We start from the raw sequence: 25,812 nt of genomic DNA, 5'->3' as shown, positions 1-25,812 counted from the left end.
TGAACATTGGAATGTGCTCTAGTTTTTAGAGGGAGAAAAAAAAATGCTTCTATTGTAGTTTTATAGTGGCTGAGATACTAATTTAGTCTAATTATTAAATGTTCTAATGAGGTGGTTCGTGCCAAGCATTTGTTATGTTGTGCAAAGAGAGAGCTCCTGTTTCTGGATCTGTAATAAGACTGAGAATGATGTTATAATATGATTAAGAAAAGATACAATAGGCAAGAATGTTGAACTTTGAAATGTGGAATCTTAAGCATAAACATTGGACAACTGTATTAAAAAGAGATACAAACCCTTGCAGACAACTGCAATTCATAAACATGGGATCATTTGAAACTTCATGCTGTAAATGAGGAACTGAGAAAGCTCATCTAGCTTGTCAGCTGTGATGAATTATGTCTAAATGAAATTACCAAATTATGTCTCTTACAGTAATCTTCCATATCCAATGGTTGAAAGGGATTAGCTGGATTTGCTTTTGTGGTATATGTTTGAAAAATATTTAGATTTTGTACTACTAGTAAATATATGTTTCTAACTAAACATATCTTAATTTTTCTTAAATACACAGTGCTTGGGTTGCTGAAAAACTCCTTGATGCACGGCCAAGCCTTTTAAATGCCATTCATTGCTGCCCTTTTCTTATGTTTTTTATTTCTGAAAAGCTGGGTTGACAGTAGCACCACTTAGTGTAATTCCCTAGATTGAAAAGCGGTTCCACAATGAAAGATTTCCTCTGCATTGCCCCCGACTGTTGAAAAACCCACCATGGGATTAACAGACCTCCTCTCCTCTGATTTGCAGAACTCCTGGAGTCATTCTTGCCTTTTCACCTTTCAGCCCGTTAAATACAGACCAATCCGTTTAACACACAATACTGGACTGCTCAAGCAAATAAATATAGAAAAAGGACCATTGGCAAAATAAAACACAGAAGGCAATCTGGACATTGAAGATGAAAGTCAAGTATTTTAATTCCGAGCAGTGGCCCTTCCTTAGAGCAAAAACATCCAACTCCCAGTCCAGTGCCATTTACGGCTATATGGGATTAACTGGGCTGTACTTCCTTTAAAAAAGCTTCTGTCCAATTTGGGATGACTTGTTTGCTCTTGAATGGCACGACACAGACACTGGAAAGAAAAACTGCTCTAGTTTGAAGAAAACACTTTCTTTGTCTGTTTGTCTTGTATTTTCAGTGACCATGTTTTTTTATGTTTTTCCTTGACTTTCCTTCTTGCTGACCCATTGGTTATTGGCCAGTGATTTCTTGCCTCCCTTGTTTCTCTCCTTTTCTTGCATTGGCTCCCTGTGTTCCTGAACTCATTACAGAGCAATCAGCCCCAGGCGTTGAAGTGTGCACCCAAAGGGAGCAATAACTGTAAATAAACACTACTGCAGGCTCTCCGATAACATGTTACCAAGATGATAACAGCCCTTCTTAGCAGGCCTGTTGACCTTCTCCTTGCCTTAGGCCTGCCAAGGACTCCTCTGCTCCCTAAGCTTTTATCTCCAAACTCTCCTCCAATACTGGAGCTGCTGGAAAGATTACTACTAAGGAAAAAGCTAAGTCAGAAAATCCTGATTCAGAAAAAAAATACAGAGAAGAGGAGAAGAGAAAAGACAAGAACGGTGCTTGAAGAAGAAGATGCACAACAAGATTGAACAACAAAAGGGTGACCTGGGCAGTTGGCTCTTCTCTCTGTCTTCAGTCTTTGTATTTAAGTTAAAAGATACCATAAAATTGGAAAAGACTATATTTACTCAGTGGGCAACATACAGGACAAACAAGAAGCAAAAGATAAAGAGAAAGAGAAATGGAGAGTGATATACAAATGAGACAGAGTGAAAGAAAGTGTCAAAGAGGGTAAAAACTGAGGGATGGCATCGCCCACATTCCGATAAAAACATCATCTAACCACCTAACCCACCATTTAAGGCTTGATAAAACAGATGGAAGTGCAGACTGTAAATTCTCATGGTTCACTCCACAATACTAATCCACAGTGTTTGACAGTAGCATGTTCAGAGCTGTGGAGCTAAAGCACTGTCTGGATGAGATTGATAACACAATTAAGCCAGTCCCAGTATAAGTGCATCACTATGACCCATTACTACACCAACCGCTTCAGATGGAGCATACCAGTCTAGCTCTAGGGCCTTTTGGAATGAAAAAATACAATTATAAAAGGCTAGCTGGAAAATGTGTTCTCTTTAGAATGTGCAGGCAGGCCTGTACATCATCAGATATGTACGAGCTGCCTGCATATCTCACTGCTGTCCTCAGGCCCAGCTTTCTTCATCTATATTGAAACAAGGAGCTCACTGGAGCATAGATGGACTCATAACAATATGATTTTTTTCCTCTTATTTTCTGCTCTTATCCTGGTTTTGTGTATTATTTTCTCAACAATGTCGACAAAATGTTTAGAAAATAATCAATTAGAGGTAATGCTTTAAATTACAGCCCGTGACTTACAGGGTAAGTAACCCCAACCTACTGAGTACTAAATACTAAAGATGTACCTCCACTGGATGGGATTGTTGTTACTTAAGAATACTAGCACTATAGGTGTTTTTCGTACTTGCACCTATCATGTGATATTTGATAAGTACCCATTAACTACAAAATATTTACACAGTAGGTATTTTTTCTGTAATTCCCCAAAATTTGCTTATTGTTATCAAGTAACAATGTAACTCAGCAGTGGCATACATAACCTAATCAGATTTAAATTTTATTTTCTCAAAGAATTGTATTGGTTGTAATCAGTGTTTACAGTGTTGTATGTCACATATTGCCTCCTCATAAAATATCCCTTAGTCAAGGTGTTTTAATATAGTTTAGTATTTTCCTTAACTGAGCCACTGCAGAATAAGGCAACCTATTATGCTGGTTTGGGACAAAACACAGTCAATACAGATAATACGTGTCTATACTAGAATCTCTACCTAGAAAAGGTTACCCGTATCACCTGTGTAAGTGTTTTATTAGGGCCTTAAGCTAAATGAGCTTAAAAAAGGCACTAAGGTGACACATCAGAATAAATGTACAAACAATATTGAGAGTTCCCTGCACAGACCAGGAAAAAAAAGCTGTGACAAGCCAATCAATGTATGTTTCCGTAAGTAGTGTGTGACAGATGCTCATTGCCAAATTAATAAAACAGCTCAATAGATACTGGATTTCTCTGTAATGTCAACTCAATATGGTAGGTGGGATGTACAGTTCCTGTCTTCTTGTCACAAGTGGGTTTACTATTTGCCTTTATGCAGCAGTGTTAAAAGTATCACGGTGTAGCGTCTGAAGACACTTCTTTGTGGTCCAGTGCTGTGCTTAGGGTGTTCATAACAGTGTAGTTATTTCATCTGTGTTTCAGATATACATAGAGCTAAACCTCATATTAGGTTCAACTGAACTTTTAAAAGTACATTAGTTTTGTAATCGCCACCAAATTTCAACTTACATATGGAATATAAGCGGTGTAGTTATAGTATCTAACCGTAACTCGCCTAGTTCTTTCTGTCTTTATGGTATGCCAATGTAACTGACTAAGGTTTCAGCTAGAGGTATCACTATATTTTAATACATGGAAGTTTAATGGCATTTATGTACATTTACTATCCAAACTAGACCTAAAAGAAGCAAGTTCAAAACCAGTGAAGGCATCCTTTAAAAGATAGATAACAGTTAAGCACACCTGTTAGGTAGTTAGATTGTGAAATCTTGGAGGTGACCTCTTTAATCTTGCCTGCAGATGAAGTGATAAGGCATCGGGGGAGAAGGCAGGCTTTAAGAAGTTATGAGGCAGGAGATTGATGTTGCCTCGGTGACAACTTGGCTTTTGATGAGAGAGACAGCAAGAGAGAGAAAGACATAGAAAAAACCAGACGTTTATCTGCAGGTCTAAAGTGAGACCCCCTTTTACTGTGGCGGCTGCTGCTGCTGGCTGGAATCAATTCTATCTTTATCAGTCCCCCTCTGTTGTGTCCAGGAATCCTCACACTACAGAGCAGCCAGGGGGGAAAACTGATGTGTTTTCCAATAATGAAATGGAACACAGCAAAAAGTTTGAAAAGGTGCCCGATTGGTCTCCCTCATCAGTTCAGCACTGTTTCAATCTCTGGCCTGTTGTTTAAACACATTTGTGTCTTTGCCTATGCCATCCAAAAGAAATGGAATTTAATTATGTTGTGTGGATCTCTGTAAGGGGAGTAGGGCTGTGTTTTTACGTTTTTATATAAACTTGTGTAAATGCATCATTTATTGACTACAGTGGAATGATCTATACCATACGTTGTTAAACTCTGAATAGCAAAACTAACAGTTACTGTAAAAGAGATTCTTTTTTATACTAAATGTATTTAATTTTATACTGTACATAATATAGAGAATCTGTAATTGTGTGTGTGCGTGTATGAAAACATGCAAGATTTAGGACATGAAAGCTCACATGTCTACTAAGGAAAAATCCATCTAACCACACAGTCTATTTCATTATGATCTTTTTGAAACAACTGCCTATTATCATTCTAATAGCTGGCTGTGTGAGTGACTTCCACCTCAGGCCTGAGGCAGGCCAGCCTGCTGCTGCTGTACAATGATCCATCTGCATGGCAGAAACCATCTATCCAGTGGATAGCTACAGGGTGCAGGCTGGCCCATTGTGTGGGCTGAGCACTGTGACTGCTCCCTCTTGTACCTCTGTAATGGGATTACATTAGCCAGGTTCTTCTGCTCCCTCTCCAGCTCTCTCTTTCTCTCTTTCATAGACAGGCAGACAAACACACACACTACAGAAACCCATGTCTGTCCACTTGGCCACCTCATGGTTGCAACGTGGGTTAACTTGCCTATGGCCTTGTGTAATGAGGCAGGTTTCATACCCATTTTACTGAAGCATATAGTGTTGTTGTTTTCTTGGAAAATCTTTCACCTTTTGCTATTTTTTTTCACTCTGGAAAAAAATAAACAGTGGGAAGTAATAGAGAAAACAGAGGGAAAGAAAGAAGCAGAAAATTACAGACAAAGATAGGAGAGACAGAGGGTTTGTTCAGGGTTTTTCTCTAGGAGAGGCTGTCAAGTGTAAAATCTTGTTTGAAATCAGCAATTGTGTTTTGTTGGGCTCCACCACCAGGGCTAAGATGTTCATTGAAATCCAATCTGTTAATGTCTAAATGCTGCACTAGTTTTACCTCAAGGACAACGATTGATATTCAACATAACTGGCTAAGGCACCACTGAAGAAGAACTTGGAGAGCATTGATACTCAAGAGGAATTAAGCTAGAGATTTCAAGGACTAGAAATGATATCTTTCTTCCTTTTTCTCATCTTGTCTCAGCGTGTAGTTCATTAGCAGCCCTTAACACTAATACAGTGTGTCTGTTTCATGAAGAGGCTAAAATAATTCTTGACAAATGTGGTATAATGTGATTCACTTTTCAACATCATACACACTCAGTGTAATTTGTCTTAGCTTCCAGAGGACTCTTTAGAAAAATCTGTTAGGTATTTATTTTAGGTAAATACGAAGGGTCAAACTACCAGCCTAAGACTTTGAATCTAGAGCTAAATTAAATCATGATCAATGACATGTCATATCCCTGCTGCTTCCCAGGATGAACATGTAATTCTAACCTTGAGACTGCAGCCACCTCCCACATTAGACCTTCTAGCATTAGGCTTGATACTGCAGCCACCCACAGCTCCTTTCTATTTCTACCCATGCAAAATTATTTACAAGCAAGAGCAGGCAGATATTTATTAAAGGTCTGCATGTCACTTTACAGATGTTTGGCAAGACATTTATATCATCGTTTGCCATTACTTGACTTTAGGGTTTGTATCGATTAGAAATGCGCAGGTTTTTGTAGATTTGAAAAAATAATTTGAAATTAAAAATCCAAGGGTTTGCAAACTAATACACAATTGTGTTTGAATTGAAATAAATGCAATCAAAAGCTTGCTTTGATTCCTGTCATCTTATTGTGTGAAGCGGGCTAGAGGGTCTTTTCCAGTTTTACTTTACTGTGCAACCTGCCTACAGATCTTGTGTGGTGGAGGCAGCTTCATGTGTGCAGCTGTTTAAATTTATTTTCTCTCTGCTTCAGATAAAACACCAAAGAAGCCACTAAAATCCAGTATAAAGTAAATAACACAATTCATAAGCCTATACATTGATTTCTGAATATAATTCAAAACTTTTAGTTAGATTGCATTCTAAAAAAGGATAATACCATCAAAGCAATACAAAGGAAATTGTTCTTATCATTGAATAGTTATTAAGACTGATTAGAGGGATGACATTTGGAAGCTATTATCAACTTGGTCTAATAGTTTGTATTTCAGGGTCAGCTATGATTGTTGAAAAGCTGTGATGGTGGTATTGGTGTTGGAGAAGATTGATTCAGAGACACATCTGTCCGGAACAGGTGCTGCTCTGCTTTCTATCGCTTCTCTTTGTCAGTGCTCTCTAGCTGCAGCCAGACCTGGTTCAATCCATTGCCTGCTCTTAGCTTTGTCTGCTTCCCCTGGCTTTGGAATGGTTTGCCAACCTGCCAAAAATCTAGCCCATGCATGGCGTGCAAAACAAACAGAATTAATATTGCAATTTAATCATGTCTTACAGATTTTGATTATACTGATCAAAAGCAGCATAAAAGCTTGATCAGAACATATTTGATTTCCATTAATAATAATAATAGGTTTTTTTTCCCTGTAAAACAAGTAAACAAAACTTTTCTCTCAACATGTCAACTGTGAGTTAACATACTTTAAATTGCCCCTATGATTTTATTTTATTTATACTACAATCACCTGAATTGGGGGATTTTCTGCCATTCCTCTTAAGCTCAGTCAGGTTGGATGGGGGCCGTCTGTGGACAGACATTTCCAGGTCTCTCCAGAGATCTTCTATAGGGTTCAAGTCAGTTGTCCCTAAGCCAATCCTGTGTTGTGGCTGTGTCCTTAGGATTGCTGTCTGAGGTCCTGAGCGTGGAACAGGTGGTACGGTGGAACGTGGTTCCTGTGGAACAGGTTTCCATTGAGTATATCTCTGTACTTTACTCCATTCAGCTTGTCCTCAACCCTGACCAGTCTCCCAGTCCCCGCGACTAAAAAACACTCCCACAGGATGATGCTTCCACCATCATAGTTCACTATTAGGATGGTATTTGGCATGTGATGAGCAAAAAGTTTCCTCCAAACACAATATTTATAATTCAGGCTAAAAAGTTCTTGGTTTCAGCAGATCAATAAATCTTGTCAGAGACCTTCAGGTGTTTTTTGTTTGTTTGTTTGTTTGTTTTTTGCAAACTTAAGTAGGCCTTTGTGTGTTTGGACTTAGGGATGCATCCATCAAGCCACTCTGCCATAAAGCCCAGATCGGGGGAGGGCTGCAGTGATGGTTGTCCTTCTGGAACCATCCCCACACAGGATCTCTGGAGCTCAGTCTGAGAGACCATCTGGTTCTTGGTCAACTCTCTTACTAAAGGCCTTCTCCCCTGATTGCTCAGTTTGGCTGGGTCACCAGCTCTTGGAAGAGTCTTGGTTGTGCCAGATTTTTTGCATTTGAGAATTATGGAGGCCACTGTGCTCTTGGGAACCTGCAGTGCATAATTTTTCTAAAAGTTTTTTGTAGCCTTTCCCAGATCTGTGTCTTGCAATAATCCCGTTTCTAAGCTCTTCAGGCAGTTCCTTTGACATCATGGCTTTTGCTCTGATACAGTATGCATTGTCAGCTGTGAGGTGTGTGCCTTTCCAAATCATATCAAATCAATTTAATTTACCACATGTGGCCACTAGTCAAGGTGTAGAAACATCTCAAAAGGAATTAAGAGAAATGGCATCTGGGCTAAATTTCTAAAGTTTTGTTGCAAAGGGTCTGAATACTTATTATTTATGTCATATTTACCACATGTAAATACCACACTAGCCAGACAATAAAAATGCATGATGTTTTTACCGGTATGGTCCTCGTAACTGTCTGAATCTTGAATCCCAAATGGACAGAGTACAAATTATACCATTTTTTTACTGAAATCTAGCAACATGCACACATGCAGTAGGTATGCCCTTTTAACGTTTTCACCTTTTTTTTTTTTTTTTTTACAACATTGATTCATGGTTTGCTTTTTTGAATTGATATCCTGGCCAAAATCTACATCATAAAGACAAAGGCTCCAATCCACCCTGTGAAAAGATTATTGCAAAGCAGAAGTCGGGATGGATATAAGAACATGTCCTAGTTATAAAAAAATCTCTTGGAGTTATTCATACTGTATTGATTCATTATTGGGTAAATGCATAAGTCTAGAGCAGTCTACCCTCAAAAACTTGGTGATCGTACATAAAGGAGAATTGTGAGGGAGGCTATCAAGACACCTATAACTCCTCTGAATGAGTTATAAGCTTCAGCAGCTGAGTAATTGTAGATATACTACGTGTTGCCTGTTTTTTTTAGCAGATGAAGCTTTATTGTGAGAGTGGGAAAAAATCTCAGAAGGCATGTGAAAGACTGAAGTGAAGTAGAAGAAGTTTCAAAGGTCTCATGAGACCAAAATTTAGGTTTTTTGCCATCAGCCTAACATTATTACTGGTAAAACACTTGGGCTTCAGTAGTTTAATGAACACTTTCTCTTACCTCAGCTGCTGAGCTTGTACCTCCCTCAGAGTCATAGAGTAGGTGTCTTTTTGGCCTCCTTCACTAGTCTCCTTCTTGTACGGTCAGTTTTGATGACGGCCTGCTCTAGGCAGATTTTCACATTTGTCATATTACTTACATTTCGTAATGATGAATTTAAATGTACTCCAAGACATATTTAATTTCTAGGAATTGTTCTTGTATCCATCCCGTGACTTCTGCTTTTCAATAACCTTTTACAGAGTTGAATGGAGTGTTCCCTAATCTTTATGGTGTTGATTTTAGACAGGATACTGATTCACCTGTATCTGTGCTAAAATGGCTTAAACACATTAACTGATTCATTTATTCATTCCTTAAGACTACTTCCTCATCACATTCGTACAAGGTAATTTATCAACATGTAGAATTCTCTTCTTCCCCTAAAACACACCTCAGTGCTTCTGTCATTGCCTGTCTAACCCTGATTTCTTATGTTGTCTGTGCTTCTTCAATGTAGAATCAGTGGATGCTAGATGAATGAATAGACGAAGTATTTCAACATTGCCCAATTGCTCTATAATCAGTAAGAGTAGTGGTTTGCAGAGCTGTTTTTTCCAGGTTTCAGTGTGCTGGAATGAAATGCCACTCACTGTTAGTCCTAGCTATGGAGGCTGTTAGTAAAAGGGCTTCAAATGTAAATACAGATCAGTCATCAATTTATTGTTGCATTTTTGTATTTCTCATTAGAGGTGTGTTATAGTTGCTTGCTGTCTTGACATTTATAACAAATATGTACATTGTTTATATGCCAGATCACCAATGACTAAACATGTACTGCACTGACTTTTCCATGCAATGACAAATAATGTTTAAAAAAATATTTATGCAGTTATTTTCCTTATAGTTTAATAATATTAGAATTCCATTAAAAGTGTCTCCCTATTCTTCTGAGGTGATCACACTTCACATGTTGGCCTCTAAAACTGCAGGTCTGACCTAAACATGCACTAACTTTGAGCATATCAGTTTATCCAATATTAGTTTATAAATTGACATTTTCAGCCACGTGAATAATCTTGCACTTTAACAGGGCAGTTGAGTAAGATCACCGCTGGCAGTGTTGATCTTACTCAACTGCCCTGTTAAAGTGCAAGATCTGGAATGTTATGTGAATTACTTGAATTAGTTTGTATACGCTAATTGCGCACATTTTGACACCTGAGCACACTTCTCAGAAGCTGTGCGTTACATGTCCGAGAGGTCACTCTGAACAATATCCGTCGTCATGAACAAATACATTTTATTCTCTCTTCTCCTGTTTCTGTAACAACAGAGTCATATTGTTCATCTGTTGTTAATTCACAGTTTATCTTCTGTTTTCTCATCACATTTGTCTTGTTTAGTATGAATATAATGAGAGTAAAACCGCGCTAAAACAATTCGCATTGTTCGCATAATTTATTTTTTTCATGGGTCGCAAAATATTTCCTGACTCCACCCAGTCTGAGATCACATAAACAGAGTTACAGTGATACAACACTGCATATAAGCCTCAATTTTCATTTATGAGAAGTACACATAGTCTCGAGTCTCCCATATAAACACTGAAAGCAGCCATCATGTCTGAACAGTAATTATCTGTGTGATCACTTGATAAAATCAGATTAACTACAACGTATTTAGGTTGAAACTTTACGTTTGGGAAAAGTTTGCTGTTCTCATGCCTCAAATCACAGTGGCAGTGATGCACTGTGAAATATTGTATTGAATTCATACATCTGTGTTTGTAAGCAGATCCTCACATCAATGCTGTGTTGTATTTTATTGTTAGATTATTTTGTCTTGTGATTGCATGTCTGTAATGTTTAATGTAAAAAACTAACTGAAAGTATTTAGGAATACAGAGGAGATGCTCCAATGCTCGTATATTTTGTGGACTGATCAATTCTTCTTAATGCTAATGTAAGATGTTTCTCTGCCTCTGCAGGGAACCTTGGTCGTGTTGATTATATCAGTGAGTTTGAGTTTGACCTCTTCATCCGTCCTGACACCTGCAACCCCCGCTTCAGAGTTTGGTTCAACTTCACAGTGGAGAACATCCGTGAGACACAGGTCAGCAAATTGTAGTTGTTGTAGTGATCCCATTAATCCTGTTCTGTATTCCATAACAAATAGAGCCTTTAGTTTAAGGTGCTAAATTGGCGCAATCAGATGAACAATTATAAATGTTCATAGTGCTAAAGAAATGATTAAGCTCCAAAATCCTTGCCTACTCCCACTGGTGTTGCCCTGGTGATGCGCAGTGCTACAGTAATGTTACAGATATTTTATAAAATATATATGCCTAGATAGATACTGAAGTTCAACTCAGACAAAGACAATATTTAATCTTGAATCAAGTAGATTAAGTTATACTGTGGGTAAAAAAGTTTATTATGGTACTTTCTGATTATGAGTTAACTTCAAAAGACTAAAATATCTAAAATATTTGTTACCATTGACCAATTTTAGAGAAAAAGAAATAATAGTAATTTAACCAACATAAAGGTGAAGACAGAATACGAATGTCATTGTTAAGTGGCACTTTACTCAAGTGAGTGCAGTATAAGATAAATGCAAGTTGCTGGATCTCAGCAAGACTGTGGTGAGAGTAGGTTGTTATGTAATGAGATAATGTAATGATGTTTTTAGAGGTATTAAAGTAATAGCCACACTTTTTATATCCAACAGTAGATGTGCATTATTGCTGGAGCTGATAACATTATCAGCCATTTAGATTGGCGATATGTCTTTTTATATGACATGTAAATTATCTGACGGCAATAAGAATGTGTGCCCGCCAAGGCAGTCATCTATTTCCTACCTCACTTCTTTTTACAGAATCTAAGATTGGCTAGGCAACTGAGCTCTGTGATTGGCTGATCAATGGTCACATGCTCCAGTGAGGGTGGCCTCAGTGTGGAGGGGGCTTATTTTACCATTTAAAATTAGATTTCAAGATACAAATATGAAAATATTGGCATTTTAAGTTTGCTATGTAATTTGTGCACATACAAACTTGTCAGCTTAGATATGAAGCAAACAAAAAACAGAAATAATGAACTGAGAGAGACACTCAAAAAACCACTATAGAGACAGAGGTAGTACGATAGAAAGCAGGATGGGGAAAGAGATAGACAACGATAAGAATGAGAAATAAGCAAATTTAGAGCCATAGAGGGAAATTGAATAGAGGACAGAAAATGCAGGGTTGACTCCGCAGCATGCTGCTGCTATCTTCCTGTAGTGTCCAACCTAGCCTATCTCAGGCTATCAGGCCTATCAGCTCATCTCCCTGCAGTGCTGTAGTCAGCACTAATCACATTTTATGGCGCTGAGATGAATGGGAGGCCTCAGCTTGGAGCCGGATCGATCCCAGCACCAGATAGACCAACACCAGCAGCCTGCATCATGGGCCAATGGGATATTTGCTGTTGTAGCAAAATGACAGAGAAATTGTGAGCAAATACATAGGGAGAGTGACTGGAATACAACACTGTAAATGACAAAAGGTTGATTATATCAGATATATAAACGCACTAAATTCAGCAGCACATGCAAAACCAAGCCTATAAGTCACAGAAAAAAATTCTATTGCTTCTTTCATAGCCGTACTCTACAGGCACCTTCACAGGCTTCTTTCATAGACATCTGTTTCTTATCTGTCCAATTTCCTTCTTCAAAGAGGCCTTGTGTGAATTTAATGTACTCTAGTAGAAGGTGTTTTGATTGTGATGTAGAAGTGTTTCTTCTGCCCTTTTGCCAAGTTGTGTATATGTGTGTGTTTGTTTGTGTATATACAGAGGCTGTGATTAGGTTGTGTCTATGGGCCCATAATTGTCAGAGTTCACATAAATCTTTAGTTTACAGTAATAGTTTTGTAAATTGGTTCTAATATGAATAAACCAAAAAAATAAAAAATAAAAACAGAAATTAAGCAGACAAATAATAGTAGCATGAGTAAATAAACTTACTAAGGATGGTTATGTGGGGAGAGGCTGTGCTATAGAGATATCAGTGGGTTCCAGGGGAGAACTGGGCTGGTGGAGTGTTTCATCCAGCTAAGCCTTGCTAACTCTCAGCCTGAGCCAGGGGAATGGGGAACAGTAAAAGCCCGTGATATTGGAAGTGAGATGGCCATTTTGAAGGAATGTAAGCTGGTGAAACAGATTTGGTCTGCCTCAATCAGCTTAGGAGCTTTGTGGAAATTGGCTTCACCGTAGCACCGGTTATGATGGCTGGATGGATGGATAAATGTCTCTCTTTTTGTATGTCCTTTCTTTTTTTGTGTTTTTCAAACCACTCACATACCTCCCAAAGCACAAACCAATTCTGGTTAAGTTGATTATAGTGATATGGACCATATGACACTATTTGAGGTTTTGTTTTTTTTGCATATTTTCTCCAGGAAAATGTCATGCAAAAATTGCACGTGCTCAACAGTTGCTCTGAATTTAAAACTCTATTTGCTGCTTTCAACAATTTCACTCTCATGGCACAGTTCACTTTATGTTGCATAAAAGTGAACCCAAGTGATGTCTGTGTTGTATCATGGGTTTGCACAGCACAAAGTTTGTGTTTCCCACAATTTATGTGGTCAGAGCTACTGTATGGACTGTCATGAAATTTGGTACTTATCGTAAGGTTTCCTTGACAATTAGTTGTAATACATTTGGTCATCTATTGGCTACTTATTCCCTACCATCACCACCTCTCTTCTTTATGACCAAAATATCTGCACAACTAAAGGCATTGCCCTCAGTCTCCGATGTTTTGGGGGGTTTTATGTGAAGTGGCAAATACCACTTTACCACATTCTAAACTAATATATTATAATTATATTAGTTATACTACTAATAATAGTCGTATTAAAATTAGTGTACTTGACTTTATTCACTAATTATCAGTTCCTTCAGCAGTAGTATGGTGAAAAGTGTAGAGCAGGATGTGAAAATGAGGGATAATACTGTCACAGCAGAGATATAAATTAGATTTTGTTTCTTTATATAGATACTTAATTGGTGTAGTTATATTTTAATTCTATATCAATGCTAATTTAACCTTTTGCTAACTTAATCTGAATAATATATAAAGTAATTGCCAAGTAGTTTTTCCACATACAAATAATTTGTTTTGGTTAGATGATAATATACTATACAGATGTTGGATAATATACAGAAAAACAAAAGACAGGATGCACTGTTAGACATTATTAGAGAGTGTTCATAAATTTAGACAATGGTCAAGTATATTTACTGGTTCACTTGCCTTGGTCATTCTACAAAGATGAAGAAAAAAAAAAATTAAATGCACAGTCCTGTTGAAGTAGTAATGCACTAACCCACTTTTTCTGCTCTACCGTGTATTTGTACGCAGAGAACCCCTGATAATATTCCTTGCCTCATTTACTTTAAGCAATACTGGGAAGTACTAGATATCATGGACTTTTAAAAAAGTTTTGTGTCTTATGTCCAAAGTGAGTGAATTCTAACTTGGCTGCTGCTATCACTATTTCATTTCAACCTCTCCCTGTGTTATGACCAGAAACCAGTGGATGAGTTGATATGACACTTCACTGGGTAAGTTGTTATGCCATTCCACCCTGCTGTAGGGGTGTGCTTGATGTCAAGATCCGTGAAGGGCACGGCTGGCAGCTATTATCATAGGAGCCTTCAGGGAGCCATTCATAGAAGACAGGCACTAAAACCTTGTGCAGAGTGCCTTCAACTTTTCTAAATGCTGCAGGGGTGATTTGTAAGCCTTGGTTGTCCAGGGAAAGCACAGTGCAGGGTGGTTAATCTGCCTAATCAGAAAAAAGTACAGAATCAAACAAAAAAAAGTGTTATCATATGCTCATATTCACACTCTTTTAATCAATATTTTACTGTTTAAATTTATCATTATTGATGTAATTTGTTGTGCAAAATAAGTTTGATGGCTCATCAAACTTATAATTTTAGAATCATTAAAGTAAAGACTATGTCTTGGTGGTACTAATCAACAAATTCTACTTTTAGCAGCTACTGTAGAATGTTATTGTAGTTTAACCAATTGTGTTTTTATTAGTAGAATAATATATGTCAGATATCACATACCATAGTGCCTAATTGCATTGTCTCTAAACATTCACAATAAAATTTTATACTATAAATGTGTAATTTACTTATCAGTTTAAAAAATACATCATTACTGTTTTGTCTATTGCTAAAGCAGAGAAAAAATAATTAAGCAAAGGAAAAATTACTGAGAGACAGATACGGGGAGAGAGCAGCACAAGAGCAGCGTAATGGATGTGATGCACATTGATTTTTTTTTTTTTTTTCCATAAAGAAGAGACAGGACCATGAAAGAAGGAAGGAGGAGACATGGTGTATTTATGAGAAATGATTTGTTCATGTAAGCGATACATTTTCCTTCTTCTAAATAGAGCATGTTAGCTGCAATTCTGGGAAGTCAGCTGGTGGTTGTGGGGTGTAACATCAATTCCAGTCTGTATAATAAGGGATCTTATCTTAGCCCACTGCTTCATCAGCTCTGGGCAATGTTCTAGTGTAGAAGGCCATGGTTATGTGGATCACCACATTTAACTTCAGCCCTGCCACTCCTTGGTTGCTAAAGTTGGTGGTGTGAAAGGACAGTCCACTCCTGTTCTGTCTTCTCTTCCTTTCCTCTCATGTTCCATGCCCTTCTCCATCATCATGTTTGTTTTGTGATATACTTCAGCTGTAACACAGTGAAAAGAGGACGGGCGGGTCTTTAATGATCACCAGTGGTAAAATCATTGGTCGTATAGCATGGCCATGAGGATTTGTGTTGCACCACATTTGTGTGGCAGGGGTCTCCAACCTTTTTTTCCCTTTAAGAGCTACTTTTACAAAATGAAAATTGCAGAGAGCTACTCATATTTTGTTTGTGGCTTATTTCAACCCAAACAACACAAACTGATAAGCTGTTTTCCTGAACCTTTACAAAATGTTGATGTCCACAATTCACATTTTGCAATAAAACATCACAAAAAATACTTATTTATTTTTGTATTGTATTGTTTGTATTTATTTTTATGTATTTTTTTTTGTATGCATTTCTTTCTATTGTATTAGTGGTATGGGTACCAGCCATGGCCTTGTGCATGCGTGATTCATTTTACTTGCAGTCTGGATCAGTGAACGTCTCCTACTCTTGTACACTAGTCACTTTTTTGAAAAAGAGTCGCTAGAGGTGTCTTAATACTCATTAAATACAACACTTATCAGCACTGGCTCATCAAGACTGACAGCAGGGCACTGTTTGATTGAAAACTAATTGTCAAATAATCCATTTGTGTAAGAAGGAGGCGGGACAATTATGAATTAGATTGGATATACATGTAAGTTGATTTGCTGAGTGACCACTCAAATTTAAATAATCAATTTTTCAAATTATGTACGATTCATTAACCCTTGTGTGAGCTACTTGGAAAGTGGTCGCGAGCAACTTGTTGGAGACCCCTGGTTTAAGGGATGATATGTTTGATACATGCCTCTAGAAATAAACTCATATTCATCCAAACTTTTATCATATCCTGCCATACTGTCAAAACATACAAAGATAAGAACCCATGCACACTCACACATACACAAAGACACTTACTATGTGCTTGTTAACAGGTCTGCTAGCCTTCTTTCCCTGTCTTTCCACACACAGACTGGCCCTGTCATTTTAAGCCCTTTACACTGTATTTTTTTCTCCCTTTTGCCTCTGCAACATATTGCATAAGGTAGATAAACATATATTATGTGCTTGTTGCCTTCTTCTTCTTTGAAAGTTCATTTTTAAGTTTCCTCTCTTTATGGTCTCCAAAGGAGAGACATTGGCTTCTTTTTGCCAAAAACATATTTGACTTCAAACACACCACATAGCCCGAGGAAATTTAGAATACTTGTTTCAAACCTCAGAGGGAAGTTTTGGAAAGACTTGCTCAATTTTCAAAGACATACATGACATCAGGCAGTTGTGTTAGGGAGCATAGTGTATCGTGAGTGACCCTTTTCTGTTAGGGTGAACTATGGCATCCTTCCTTATTGTCAAGTCTGATGTTCCCCAGATCACTCTATAATGACATGGACAAAAGGATATGACAACAGCACAGAATGAATTTTCAAATTGTCTCCCTGATAGCAAAATGAGTTTTCCCTGGGTTATCTCTACTGAAGCAAGGCTCCTTATCAAAATTCATTGCCTTATTTTTAGCTTGATTCACTATAAAAGGGAGGCATAGAGCTTAAGGGCGTGTTTTGAAATAAAGCAGACACTTCTTTTTATGCATCTGGATCGTCTTTATTTAAACACCAGAAGCTCAATCATTGCTCTTAGCTCATAGTATTAGATTTTCAGATTCAGGGAATTGTAGGTTAAAAATAAATATTCGATATGTATGTCTAATACAGGTGTTTCCGTTATTTTTTGTCAAACTAACTTTTTGATAAATTACTATGCTAAAACATCTTCTTCATCTTATCATCAAGTCAACTTAAAGAAGGTTAAGACGTCTGCCTTTATTATTGTGTGATATGTAATAAAAGAGCTCGTTGAGGCTAGCATGGGAACATCTGTGGATAGGTTGGTGTGTGTGCCATCAGTACAGTCATCAGTGGGTCATCAATTCGGACCCCGGCAGTACGGCAGAATGACATGCTGCTGGAGATGACTCTAAACACTAATTTCCTGAATCGAGGCGAACACTGCAAAGAACAGTTAGGTGCTATGTGTTAGCAAATCTTTGGTATTGTAGTGTAGTGTAGACAAAAACCCTCTGCACTTTAGAAAAATACAACTGCACCTACATAAAAATCGCAGAATCTGCTAACATTTTCTATCAATTCTACACAGACAAAAAGGCCAAACAGGCCCACATGGTGTGCTTAAAATTCTTCATGCGTTTTTATAGTTATGACTTAGACACTAGTGATAGCAAGTGGTCAGCCGGCCTTTGAGGGAACCTAATTAGAGAGAGCAGGGTGCAGGTGACAGCGTGGAATAAAAAATAAATAAATAATGGAGGGCAGTGAATGCACAGAGAAATAAAGGAAGGTAGAGACTGGGAAACACAGTATTGATTTTTTCCAAAATGTCCTTTACCTTTAATACCAGTACTGTACAAAAAAATACAGTAATTGACATTTTTGCACAAATGTGTAATGTAATCTGATTTATGTTTTTAGTGGCAGGTTTTTTAATTTAAAATTGACCTAAACAGGTAAAATAAAGTTTGTGTATAGTATTCAACCTGCGAAACAGTCAAAAAATTGTAATGACTTTACTCATCACAGACTGAAAAGTTATCAGCAAGAACAGAAGAAGCTAACATTGAGAAAAGAGACCAGAAAGTGGTTAGCAGAGGGAAATAAGAGGAGGCATGGTATGGCGTCTTGGTAAGGGCCTCGTGGAGCTGCTGTGCATCTGCATGAAATGATGAGCCTGGTGTCAGGACATGGATCATCCTTTTACACCGAGTAATGAATACAGATTGCACACCGGATAGAGAGGCTCTGCAATCTGCTGCACCACAAATGAAACAACTGCCGTTCTAATCAAATAGGCTTTTCATGCCAGCGCAGCCCTCAACTTGGGCTAAATTCAATTCCAGATTCACAGATTTGTGGGTTGGGGGTTGGAGAGATGCAGGAGGCATAGGGAATTTATAAATGTTGTAATTAGAGTATTGTTTAATGTGTACGAGTGTAGACATGTGTGATGTGTGTGTGTGGGGGTGGAGGGTCTCCTTGGCATCATGTTGTCGTTAACCACTTGGTTATTTTAGAAAGCAGTTGGAGGAATGGGTCCAATCTTAGCAAACACATACACGAATACACACTCATTCACAAATGCACACATTTAGCTAATTATGCCAACTAGTGGCTTGGGAGAACACATTTTCTGTATTCTGTATTTAGGGAACAGCGAGGAGCTTTGAAGGAGAGCCTCAGTGCCTCTTTGATGCTGCTTTTGTTTTTTGTTTGTGTGGTTTAATAATTTAATCAAGCCAAACGTCCTCCTTCTCTCTGTAACTGTCTGTTGGTGGAGGGTAATTACTCTGCAGATTGTTCTCCTGGTGCTAGATGAGAGTTTAGATCCAAAAGGGGGGAGGGGGTGTTGATGGGTATAATTTAATAGTGTGCTAATGGGCTAAGCTATGTAAGCTGTATGCCTTTCTTTTCCATTCTTTCTTCTTAACTATGTCTCTATCTGTCTATTTGTCTGTCTGTCTGTCTGTCAGTCATTAAGACAATGTTAAACATTTGCTAAAATACAAGTGTTATTACATAATGACAGTTTGGCCAGTGTGTGTGATGGCTGAGAGCAAAGCTAAAAACATCTATAACAAGTTAGCATAAAGAAGGTTAAGACCGCTGTTTATTTTCGTGTGATAAGTTATAAAACAGCTTGCTGTAGCTAGCATGGGAACATCTGTGTGTGTAGTACAGTCACCAGTGGGCCTTACATTTGGAACAGGCAGCATGGCAGAATGAGATGCTACCAGAGTGGACTCAAAGCATAGGAATGTCAAAGGTATAAAATAAAGAGTGATATTAAACAAGTATTATTGTCATTACTATTATTATTATTATTATTATTATTATTAGTGATATGTGAAAGAAGGACCCATTAAACACCCATTAAAGCGAAATGCTCTGTGATTTTTTGCAATTGAAAAATTATATATCCAGAAAAAATGGTTTCAGAAGCTAAATTGATCGAGTTCTTAGTGATGACAGAGAATACAAACATTTTTTCCTGTTTGTCGGCAGGCTGACAGTATTCATCTGAAAACCAAATGTGATTAGTGTGCTTGTTGCATTACATTTCCTACCATAGGCTAGATGCTTTTAACATCTATTCCAACATGCTGTGTGGTGATCGACATGTTATGCCAATGCAGATATCATGCTATTACATTAATTTCTGTTGCCAGTAAAATTTGAATAAGACAAGCATGTAGTGAAAGTAGAAAAAGTTGGATCTGACCTACATGTACTGTATTATATAGGAATAGGAATCACCAGTTAACTTATGATACAATATTGTCAATGTGATTTATCAAAACATAAGCTATTCTGTGACATACTATACATTGCAACAAAATAGGCAATTATATGTCACGAAATCCAAAATTGAAGAAGAAACATGTTTTAAAACACTGTGACATTTCAAAAACAACAAAATGGTCAGAAAATGTACATGATGTGTGTAATGTTCATGTTTATTAACAGTACATCAGTCTCATAAATGTCCCTTATAGTACAGCTAGCTGACAAATAGCCTTAAACTTGAAAAATTATAATTTGCCAGAAAGGAGAATTGTCTAAATATGTCCTGTATTTATTTACAGTAAGTGCTTTACTATTCATATATATTTTTCACATATACTATACTATTTTGTTTAACATGATTTCTTTAAACCTGTACAGGTATAGGTGGCAGAGTTACATTTAACTTAAATATTTACATTTTATAGAGAACTGGGAGGGAGATAGAGCATAATGCCCAAATTGCAAGTTACCCCTTAAAACTGACTTATGCTTCTAGCATAAGAACTTCAGCGTCCTCCAAGTTTGGAGAACATAAGCTTGCAGTTATGCTCTCATTAACAAATTAACCACAAATGTATCCTATGTTTATATTTCTTATTGGCTGCCAGTTACAGTTGCCATTCATCTGACCATTTCCAATCCCACAAAGGCTTCTGTGTTAGTTCTGTTTCAGTATGCTTAACAGGCTTAGTTTCACTTTAATCAGTTATATTATATGAAAATATCAATACTTGATGTCAGATTATTATTAACCTCTTATAAACAGAAATATCACAAGATCTCACCATATAATTTGTTTAATCCCACCCCTTGTATGTAGTACCTCACAAATCCTTCAACATGGTTCATTCACCACCTGGACAAAAATATTTCGCTCAGCTGTACCTAAATTGTACCATTCATGTCTTACAAACTCTAGCACATAAATTGCAAAACGTTTCGTCAAAGATTTGTAATGATTGTTATTGATAAAATCAATATTAATATTAATAATTTTTTGTCATTATGGCATATCTTTACTACCTGCTCATTATGGCATATCTTTACTACCTGCTCTGTACCTAGTTTACTGGTTTCATGGCTCTCTCTCTTTATTGGCTGAACCAGTAATGAGCTACAGGTTAAAAATAAAAACATTTATACTTTTTCAGACAGTAAACAATAGAACTTTGGTGATTAAATCCACTCATGACTCCATTGTAATACACAACCTTAAAATAGCACTCTCATGCAGTGAATAAAAACAACAGCGATTTAAATCTTTGCCACAGTTAAAGGAAAAGCACGTTATAAAATATTCGAATTATCACCAATGCTGATATATGGTCCAAACTTAGGGTTTTAGATCAAGATATTGTTGTTTGTTATTTGACATTTGTATGATGACTCAGGTTGCTGTGCTGACACTAAAAATGAAATGGCCTCTGTGCTTCCTGGGATCAAATTGGGAATCTACCATGTGTCATTATTGTCCTTTGCATCTGTGAGGCCAGAGGCTAAGTAGGAAAGAGTAGTGAAGTGTTGGGTGTTGAGGGTTGTTTCAGTACCGATACAATGTATTTTTGTTAGGGACACTGTTCTCACACCCCATGTGGTTAGGTTGCGCCAGTTGGGCCAATTGTGCTGTCAGTATGTGTGCAGTTGCTCAACCACTGATGCCTTCATACAGTATGATATAATGAAAATTGAGTAAACTGTAGTAAAGTGTATTTATGTAATTTTGTTTCCTGTGTCCTGTTGGCACCTGGCAGGTTGTGTCATCACTGTGCACCATCATAAATCAAGACAATGGTCTCAAAATGTCTTCTGTGTTCTGTCTGTTGCCAAATGTACAATAGTAGCCAAATATCAATAAAACCAAGTATTTTTCAGGCTGGTTGGCTCTAGTGTCCCCCATGCACATGATCCACACAGAACAGCGGAACTTCATTAATGAGCCCGTTATTATTAAATATGCCTGACATTGAGACCGGACAAGATTTAGCAGCTGTGTGATACATCAGATTTAAAACCAGTTTTCACCAAGAAGTTGTTAATGGATCCACAGACAATAGGATTCATTACTTTGGACTGGGGAGGAAGAAAGAAGTCCAGTTGACATGATTCAATCTTCGGAAAACCAAACCTGAATGAAAAAATTTTCACCGACTACTTGAAAGGAAGTAATTTCAACCATTATAGATTTGTGTATAATTTCATTTGATTAAAAATGTATTTCTCTTATATTTAGAAATAAACAAATACGGTCAAGCAACCATTGAGGCCTGATTTTGGATTTGTGATTTGTATCTTACCCATTTGAGTATGAAACCCAAATAGTCAGGTATAAAGTACATTTAGTAGTTACAGTAAATGTGATTTTGAAGGGTGTTTGGTTGGTGGAGTTTTAAAACTGGTATAAAACCAGGGGACTGTTTGTTAGAAATGTATACAGCACATGCCTTACGTCTAGTTGAGTAAACTATATGAGGATTTTCTCTAAAACACAAATTTAAATGGGGATCACAGTGTTTTATAGATACTTTACAGCTTTGTTCAGCCTGCATGAGGGATGTCTCTAGCAATGGCAGCACTTCTGCTAAAAAGTGTTTGAGAGTAAACAGATGTTGTTTGTCTTTCTGATGTTGAGATTTAGCATCTCCAGGGATGCAGCGGACTTGTGCTTTCCTGTAAGCTCACAAAAGAATCAGAGATGGAAATAGCACACACAGATGACAACAAGACAGAGGTTTTTTTATTGCTTTACTCATGGACAGCAGGGTCTTGTGGTTGCATTGATATAAAATACTTATGGTTCAAAGACTTATCTCCCCTTGTATGTGGGATGAAGTTGTACAACCCCAATTCCAAAAACATTGGGATGATGTGTAAGATGTAAATAAAATCAGAATGCAATAATTTGCAAATCTCAACCCATATTTTATTCACAATAAATCACATACAACATATCAGATTTAGAAACTTAGAAACTTAGAAACTTACCATTTCATAGTATCGAGCAAAGAAGAAATCATGTGAACATGATCTAGAAACGCCGCCGTGCTCTCTGCCCAATTTTTATTTAAAATGGTCTGAATTAAAAGGTAAAACTGTTCTATGGTCAGATGAAACAAAATCTGAAATTCTTTTTGGGAACCATGGACACCGTTTCCTGTGGACTAAAGAGGAAGTGACCATCCACCTTGTTAACAGTGGACAGTTCAAAAGCCTGCATTTCTGATGGTATGAGGCATGCATTAGTGCCTATGGCGTGGGCAGCTTACACATCTGCAAAGGCACCATCAATGCTGAGAAGTACATAGATGTTAAAGCAACATATGCTCCCATCCAGACAACGTCTCTTTCCGGGAAGGCCTTGCATATTTCAGCAAGACATTGTTAACTATATGCTGCATCCATCCCAAAAGCATGGCTTTGCAGGAGAAGAGTCTGGGTGCTGATCTGTCCTGCCTGCAGTCCAGGACTTTCACCAATAGAAAACATTTGGCGCATTATAAAACAAAAAATCCGGCAACAAAGGCCCAGGACTGTTGAGCAGCTAGAACATCAGATAAGAATAGGACAACATCAAATTCAATTATTATTATTGAATTATTTTCCATGAAATGGTTAAATGTCTCAGGTTCACCATCTAAATGTTGTTTGTTTTATTGTAAATAAAATATGGGTTGATAAGATTTGCAGATCATTGCATCCTGTTCCCAACTTTCTGGGAATTGGGGTTGTATCATATATGTTCTGCTTAGACTTAATGCACCATAATGAATGAATAATTTGTAGTTTGAGAAACCCACCTTTCGCTCCAAAGCTGAATGAGTACATTTTAATATGATGCATGATTGCATGATGATTATTCCTTCTGATTCAATGGAGACACTGGTGTAGATGATAGGTAGAAAGAAACAGAAGTGTTTCCCTCCACTTTAATTGTCCTATCCTCGTTAGCCAACATACAGTAGACTGCTGACAGCCTATTTGTGCTGTCAAACCCTGAATCCCAAAAGAAAAGCTTGCCTCTGTGGCTACTGGATCTGGCAAGAATACAGCAGTACACTCAAATGAAAAGCCTGAAATGTCAAGGACCAAAGGAATGAGTGAAGAAAATGAGGAAGACGTAGATAAAAAAGACAGAGATGAGTGGAAGTTTCGTGTATAATGAGCAGTTGGAATGTGAGGATTGCTGAATTAATCAGACTGCTAGAGCTCATACAAAGTAGGCAGAATGCTTTTCATGTGACAAATGTGTAATTAAGAATGATTTTATAACCCCCACTCTCTCTCTCGCTCTCTCTCTATCTCACACACACACACACAAACACACACACACACACACCCCTTGATGGACTAGAGGTGGGTGGGAGGAACAAAGCATTTTTGCGCTTTCCAGTTTATGTCTGTGAGGGTGTGTTTGTGTGTGTGTGTGTGTTTTGAAAGAGATCGCATACAAGTATGAGAGTGAGATGAGATGAAGGCTTTAATTACAGTCCTATTAGAATAACACCAACCCCCATCGCTCACTGATAATGAGTGATGGGGTGGGATGTTTTCATTTTGGTGTCTAGCCTTTTTTGTCTTTTAGCGTTGACACCATATTTTATTCTGCCAGAACATGTGGATTTTAAAGATATTTTTTTCAGCCCACATGCACAAGATATTTGTTTTGACTTCTCATTTTATCAGCAGCAGCAGAGATGGTTGATCACAAGCTTTTGAAAGCCTGCCTACAAATTTAGTTTTACTCACTGTCTGGCATGTTTCTGTTGGCATTTGTCTAGATTTCAAGAACTGTGAAGGGGTGTGGACTGAACTCACTAGGAATCCACTTCAGAGTTTGTTTGTTTTTTTAATTTCCACAAAAAGTAAATGCAGTGTTTAATGGTTGCCATACAGTATATGTTCTAAAAAGACAATTTTTTAACACACTTTAATATAAATTACGTTATGTTGTAATGACAACAGCTTAAAATATAGCCTCAAAAAAGTAAAGAAAAAACACAAATGGGACTCTGTCAATACCAGGTCCTCAAGTGTAAAAATTAATAATAGGTGATTAAACTATTGTGTTGATTTTTTGACAGCTAATTTAAAAACAACTACACAGCAGTCTTGAATAACCAAACATAATCAACCTAACCACCTAAGAGTTTTTTACCACAAATATTTTCAACTATATTCAATTACTTTTGAGAGCTGATTTGTACTGTGTTATATCTGACTTTTTTGGCCAAATTGTAAATATATAACATTTTAATCAATTCAGCATTTGCACTTTATTTCATAGTTTTTTGTTTCCATCTTTGCTGCCAGTAACAATATTCATTTATGTTCTACAGAACCTCTACCTCTCTGACAAAACTATGGAGGTTGCTGTGGGATTTAAAGTTGATTTCGTTATAACCATACTTGTATATCTGACACAATGTTGATTGAGTTGTATGGAGTAAGACAGATATCAAAAAAGACGTGTGTGTGTGTGTGTGTGTGTGTGTGCATAAGCATGCGTACATATTAAACTCCATAGAGTTGTAATTGTATATGTGTATATTAAACATTAAACTTTTTTAATTTGTAAAATGTCTTTGTTGACTTTGAGATTGTGATTGTTTTTGTCTGTTATGCTTTCTCATAAAAAGGATGTTTGCCACAACACAGGACAATGTAAAGATAAAGTTTAAAAGTGAATAGAAACAACTGAATAAATAATCACCTCAAACATTAATTAACATAATATACCACAGAGGAGGTGAACACATAGAACATATTTTGATCCTGCGGATCAGGTCATAGACAGCGTAAAGCAATTCATCCTTTCATTTGTAGTAGTTTTTCGGCTTTGTCTTTGCCAAACACTTTCCTGTCTTTTAACCTATCTTCTGAATGATCTTACTTTTTGTCAAAATAGTTGAAAAGCAGAATCCAGTATGACTGTTTGTGGACATGGGAATCCTTTATCCTTTGTACAGTACCAATTAGATGATTAATAATTTATCATATAGTCAGAGAAGAAGGCTGTTAAGTCTGTTATACTAAATGCACTGCATTTGTGTGTATGCGGGAATGCGGGTGTGTGGGTGGGGGG

At 37.3% G+C, this 25,812-nt stretch overlaps 1 protein-coding gene across 1 annotated transcript in view; it reads left to right on the top strand.

Moving 5' to 3' along the window:
- agbl4 (AGBL carboxypeptidase 4) overlaps window positions 1-25,812 on the top strand; it is a 268,727-nt gene that overhangs the window by 8,393 nt on the left and 234,522 nt on the right. The window contains exon 3 of the mRNA XM_067512201.1: window positions 10,613-10,737. Coding sequence (XP_067368302.1) covers window positions 10,613-10,737 — 125 coding nt within the window. The remainder of the gene's footprint in view (window positions 1-10,612; window positions 10,738-25,812) is intronic.

Source organism: Channa argus, chromosome 8, assembly GCF_033026475.1.
Source record: "Channa argus isolate prfri chromosome 8, Channa argus male v1.0, whole genome shotgun sequence".
Taxonomy (NCBI): domain Eukaryota; kingdom Metazoa; phylum Chordata; class Actinopteri; order Anabantiformes; family Channidae; genus Channa; species Channa argus.
Note: the sequence above shows the minus strand (reverse complement) of the source record. Positions and strands in the feature narration are given on the sequence as shown.